A 5,359-nucleotide genomic window follows, 5' to 3' on the forward strand; every position below is an offset into this window, starting at 1 on the left:
ACTTCGCGAACATGCTAGAAAACGGATCAAAACTGTCAGTGAGCGAAAACAATAGAAGATAGCACTTTTAAGCACATTAAATGTACCTGTATTTCATAAACAACTCAATATATCACGTGTGCATTAAAAACAATAAATATTTATTCAGTTAAACATAGTGCTTTGTGCAGAATTCTTTAATACGAGCACACGCCTCCTTGACTTTGTCATTTGGCATTGATAATACCAACCTGAAGAAGCCAGGATACTGGAAACACTAGAGGATAAAACAAAGAACTAGGGTTTACACATATACATGTAAATGCAACATGCAAACTTTAATCTTGGAGACATACGTTATGTACTATGGTCTCTTAAATTAAGGGATGTCATAATTGCATTACATTGTTATGCCTCAGAAAGAGGCAATTTTTGTAATAAAAAAAAGCTGGCTTGATAACACATTTGCATTCAAATTTCTTTAGAAATGTCACTTAGAAATTTTACACTTGATGATCTCATATTTTTTGGTCCCACTGGTGGACCTATTAAGGAGGTTTTACTGTTATACAAATCATCACTAGTCAAGTTACCTCTCCTGGTAGGCAGAATACACTTTGTTCACTCATCAACTTCTCCATGAAATCTACAGCAGTGTTAAGGTTGGGGAAGTGTTTCAAGTCAATCCCCACCATCATGTACATGGCCCCTGATGGCATCACAGGCTTCAGACCAGGTACTGCTGATAACTCACTGTATACTGCGTTAGCATTGGCCTATGGAGATACAAACAGCATAGGTTACCATACACATCATCTGCTTATTGATTTCTATCTCATTAATATGACATGTTCAGTAGTACAATTGCCACTCACTTCTACAACGTTCATGGTGTTCTTGAAGTATGACTGGGGCACTTTGGCTAGGATGTCAGGAAGTGCTGCCTGTAAGATGGTGCTTGGTCCAAGAATCTTACGAGTGGTACTCAGCAAACATGGAAAAATCTATACATTGTAGTGATGGTATCAGTGTTACAAAAAGAAATTTTATTAATCTTTTCACAATGCGTAATGTAGAAACCCTGGACACCCTTAGATGCGGAGACCTTGATAATCAGGACACTTGTCTATGGTCCCATTGTATTAGTGTATTCACATTTATATCCCTGAAATATATCATGATGCTTCACAGATACAAGGACACCTCGCCATGGTCTTAAGTAAAGGTGGACCGATACCAGTATCGGTGATCCTGATACCAGTGGTATCAGATCGGTATCGGTAATACAAGGTACAGATACCACCAGTAGACACTCACCACATTTATTAAACCATCTCTAGCTAAGTTTCCAGTAGCTAATAACTTAACAAAGTAGCGAAACAAAGCCTTTGTTACTCTTTTCCAAGTATTGCTGCAATTGCTTCGTGTGTATTCTAATATATCAGAGCACGTGAATCCTTTGTAATTAATGCGCCTATCAATGTAATGCCCAACTACCACTGATACGGGCTGAGGGTGGGGAAAGGTTGGGGATGGTGGGGGAATTGATCGCTAAATTTCCCCGACATAGTGGGGATTTGTCTTCGCTAAAGAAATTCACTCAGACAGCGAAGATGTGTACTTTCAGTTTAGGAAAGAGTGTCTCGGGTGCTAGCTATTACGTTCATACTATCCACTCGAACTAACTCATCACTATAGACCAACGTCACACGACCGTACAAATCCCCTCCTAGCCCCAGTATTCCCGGGGTCTGCAGGCCGAGACTTGGTCGGGGTTTGTATTGCCAGTACTCCCCCAGTAGGCGGGGAATTGTAATTTTCAGAAATGCAAATCCCCACCTTCCCCCACCTCAGCCCGTATTAGTGGTAGTCAGGGATTACATTGATAGGTGCATAAATGGCAGTGCAGTTGTTCCTCAAGAAATAATTTGACTACTTGGCTTGCTTTTTCATGAAAAGGTTTGATTGCAAAGCTGTAACAAACATTGTACAGTTATCGGCCGACCACGCAATTAATTGCTTAATCAATAAGCTTACAAGAAAACTACCTCAAATCAAGAAATTTGTGATATTTATCATGTTTAGCTGTTACACAATGAATATTTTAAAACTTGATTGAACTGAGATCAATCAATTACTGTGATATTTTAATGCATCACAACAGTGACATTTCTATAATAAACTTGTCTAGGCTTCAATGCTTAGTATCGGTATCAGAATTGGTATCGGCAGATAATTTCAGTACAAATACTCATATCAGTAAAAAGTGGTATCGGTCCATCTCTAGTCTTAAGTGTCCATGCAGAACGCAAAGGGGTCCTGCCACATACGTAAACACATGCACACACACACACGTACACAATACAATCCAACTCACTTCTTTTTTAAAGGTTTCGTTTTTATCATAAATTAATATCCAACCCACACGCCAACCTGGTACTAAATATCTCTTAGCAATTCCTCCACATGATAAAATAGGAACATTTTTAGACAACGAAGCTAATGAATAAAACTGCTGTCCTTTAAATACCATTCCATCATATATCTCATCTCCAATTATGGGCAGGAAGTGTCTTTCAGCGACAGCCAGAATGTCTAGGAGGTGTTTTTTTGAATAAACTGACCCACACGGGTTGGACGGGTTTGTTACTACTATGGAAACTGTGTTAGCATCTATCAACTGCTCCAAATGATCCAGGTCTATCTCCCATTGTCTGTCCGGCTGAAAATTGATAGGAGAGTGAAGTGACTACATGCACAATATTACAAATAAAAACATCGCAAAAATCATTTCATATTTTGATTTGTCATAGAAGTTGACAGAACTGACTTGCATGCTCCTTCAGAAGTTCATAATCCCCTAGCTAAAAGCGGTTCCACTTTTGCAAAGAAAGTATTACATCAATTTTGTAAAAGCCATACACTATATCAATATGTTTGTCACTTGCAGATAATTGTAAAACAGGTTCTGAGTGGCTTGTGCAACAGGTTCCCTGACTCCTTACAACTGCCTAGCCTTTTTGTAGAAATCTCTTGTGTGCACTTTTAAATTTATCATTTTGCAAGCTCAGTAAAACATTACTAGTTTCATGTGCTGGAAAGCACACAATACAAAATCTCGACAGTACTGATACACTGATATATCTTGTACTACTATCTTACCACTAGGTCATAGTGACGTGCCTCTATTCCACGTGGGACGGACAGACAACTGTACAGACCAAATCCCGGCCGAGGAATGAGGATGTTCTGTCCAGGGTTACCCAAAACAGTTATACACATGTCAAGGGCCCCAGAACATCCACATGACATAATAACATCCTGTGGTGAATGAAGATATTGCTATAGTGAGGACATGTATGATGAGGCTTACATCTTCTGTTAAAGGGGCTTCAGGGGTGCTGTAGTGTGCTGCAACTGCTCTGCGAGTCATTGCTAAACCTAACAGAGAAATCAGTATGACAAGTCAATTACTAATAGTGAAACCTCTAAGGTGGTCTTGTAATGGAGTCATCATACTGTATCTTAGCAACCTGATGGATATGGTCTGACTAGTGAGGTCATGAAGTATAGTACCCTTAACTATACTTTTGGTATCTACTTGACATGGTCACTATATTGACATCATGAAGATATGGCTTAGATAGTGGATATAAAATGTTATCCACAAAAAGCAATCATCCCACAATCACACACTATTACACTGAATACCTTGGGCTGGTCCATATCCATTACAGGTGCCACTGTCCACAGCATCCTTGACAGCTTGTTTCATCACATCATGGACTGGCAGGTTACCAAACACAGTGGGATCACCTGTACAAGTCATAACATCAATCACATGAATGGATGTAATGTACACCTGTGACAAGCCTGTATTGTAAAGGACCACTTGTTGTTCACAATGCTGGCAAAACTGATACTTTTGTCTATTCATGGAACAAAATATGAACAGGATTTCCTTCCAGGTATAATCTACTGATAAGGCCACCCACTCTATTGAATAGCCACAAGTGGGGGGCACTGTAGTTGTTTCAAAGAAACCTGTTTCCTTTTTTCCTTTCTGGTATTTTGATAAGGCCAAGCAAACTTGATTTTCTTTCCATGCTTACATCACTTTTGCCCCCACCACCTCAAATTTCAATATTGCTGCTATCAACCATGTGATTTGAAGCTGAGAAGACTATAATTTACAGACTATAATTTACAGCACACAAAATTGTCTTTTGCTGCTTGATGAAGGTGGTAAAATATTATGTGGCTTGTAGAAGGCTTCAATAAATAGCTAGCCTCTGTAGCACTCTGCTGCCAGTAATGGGAAATAATGGAAAATGACCTTCTGCCCTACATGAAAATCCCAAATTTTGAGAAAAAGAGCCTGGCCTCAATAACGAATCTAAGCAGACGTTTGCTATGTAGTTACGAGAGGGACCCATCTAACTGTAACCAATATTTGCAAGGGGTGGTCACTACCATTGCCAAACTGGTAAAGCAGATAAAAACAAACAACAAACAATACCAAACAGTCCAGTAGAACCTTCTGTGACCGGAATTAAGATTTTTGATCGACGAAAATATACCTTGATCATTTGATTTTGCCTTAAAAGCAGACTAGATTACTTGATAATTTAGCACATATTTTCATAAAGCCCCGTTTTGTTTGCAAGCTAGCTTAATCAGGACATCTTGATCGCTTGATTCAGTGGTAATTTACCTCTTGATTTGAATTTGATCTAGCCGCAGATGGTTCTATAGGACTATTAGTAGTGACTACTCCTTGGTTTGTATTATTTTTCCCGTGGTATCCAGCACCCCTTGCCACCACCCCTAGCACTAGATGTTGAAGTGCTAGCCAAAAGAAAGACTAATAAAATTTATTGGATTAAGGGAAAGGCACCTGACTTTCTATCAGAGCAAGGTCAAGAGCCCTGTACAAGGTCAAAAACTACGAAATATTACAGTTACCACTATTGCTGCAAACAATGTACTATCTGTACTTGACAACTAACTGCTTTCCATTAACCTCAAATTGCTTAGCAACACGGACCACCACATATGAACAGTTTTATTATGCTACAGAATATACACTCACCTCGCACTCACCTATTGATAAGCTGACTAAATTCTTTTGAGGATTTTGTTCCAATTTTCTCCCATCTACGATATCTCTTATCGGGTTTACTATACTCTTAGACTCTGTAGAGCCCTCTAATAGCCACTCTTCCTTCACGGGCCTTCGTACCGCCTTAACTTCTGCCATTCTAGTGATTAGTCACGTGTTAGAGGAGTGTCAGAGGAGTGTTGCACCATATGTTGTTAATTTCTTTAATATCGTATAATCTCGTATTACAGGTATACGGATTAGTTTGTGGCGCAAACA

General features: G+C 39.2%; 1 protein-coding gene across 3 annotated transcripts; it reads right to left on the reverse strand.

The window, feature by feature from the left end:
* Window positions 1-76: 76 nt before the first annotated feature.
* LOC136264502 (tyrosine aminotransferase-like) lies at window positions 77-5,305 on the reverse strand. Of its 3 annotated transcripts, none has more exons than XM_066059257.1 (8): window positions 5,083-5,301; window positions 3,691-3,795; window positions 3,353-3,420; window positions 3,142-3,300; window positions 2,357-2,701; window positions 855-983; window positions 573-755; window positions 77-256 (listed from the first exon to the last, which is right to left on the reverse strand). In XM_066059257.1, the coding sequence occupies exons 1-8, from the start codon at window positions 5,237-5,239 to the stop codon at window positions 149-151; spliced, it is 1,254 nt and encodes a 417-aa protein (XP_065915329.1). In that variant the 5' UTR covers window positions 5,240-5,301; the 3' UTR covers window positions 77-148. The 3 variants fall into 3 exon arrangements, with proteins under 3 accessions (XP_065915329.1, XP_065915331.1, XP_065915330.1); XM_066059258.1 differs by lacking the exon at window positions 77-256 and adding an exon at window positions 281-524 and having other exon boundaries at window positions 5,083-5,305; XM_066059259.1 differs by lacking the exons at window positions 3,691-3,795; window positions 5,083-5,301 and adding an exon at window positions 3,466-3,592.
* Between the last annotated feature and the right edge of the window lie 54 nt (window positions 5,306-5,359).

The sequence above is a fragment of the Dysidea avara genome, chromosome 8, assembly GCF_963678975.1.
Source record: "Dysidea avara chromosome 8, odDysAvar1.4, whole genome shotgun sequence".
In the NCBI taxonomy this organism is placed as follows: domain Eukaryota; kingdom Metazoa; phylum Porifera; class Demospongiae; order Dictyoceratida; family Dysideidae; genus Dysidea; species Dysidea avara.

Bases quoted from the DNA above. Each gene is read 5' to 3' on its own strand.
- LOC136264502 (XM_066059257.1), bottom strand. From the start codon at position 5,239: ATGGCAGAAGTTAAGGCGGTACGAAGGCCCGTGAAGGAAGAGTGGCTA. The intron at 3,796-5,082 runs GTGAGTGCGAGG...TGACTTGTACAG, and splicing joins TTTAGTCAGCTTATCAATAG to GTGATCCCACTGTGTTTGGT. The intron at 3,301-3,352 runs GTAAGCCTCATC...CATTCACCACAG, and splicing joins AAGCCCCTTTAACAGAAGAT to GATGTTATTATGTCATGTGG.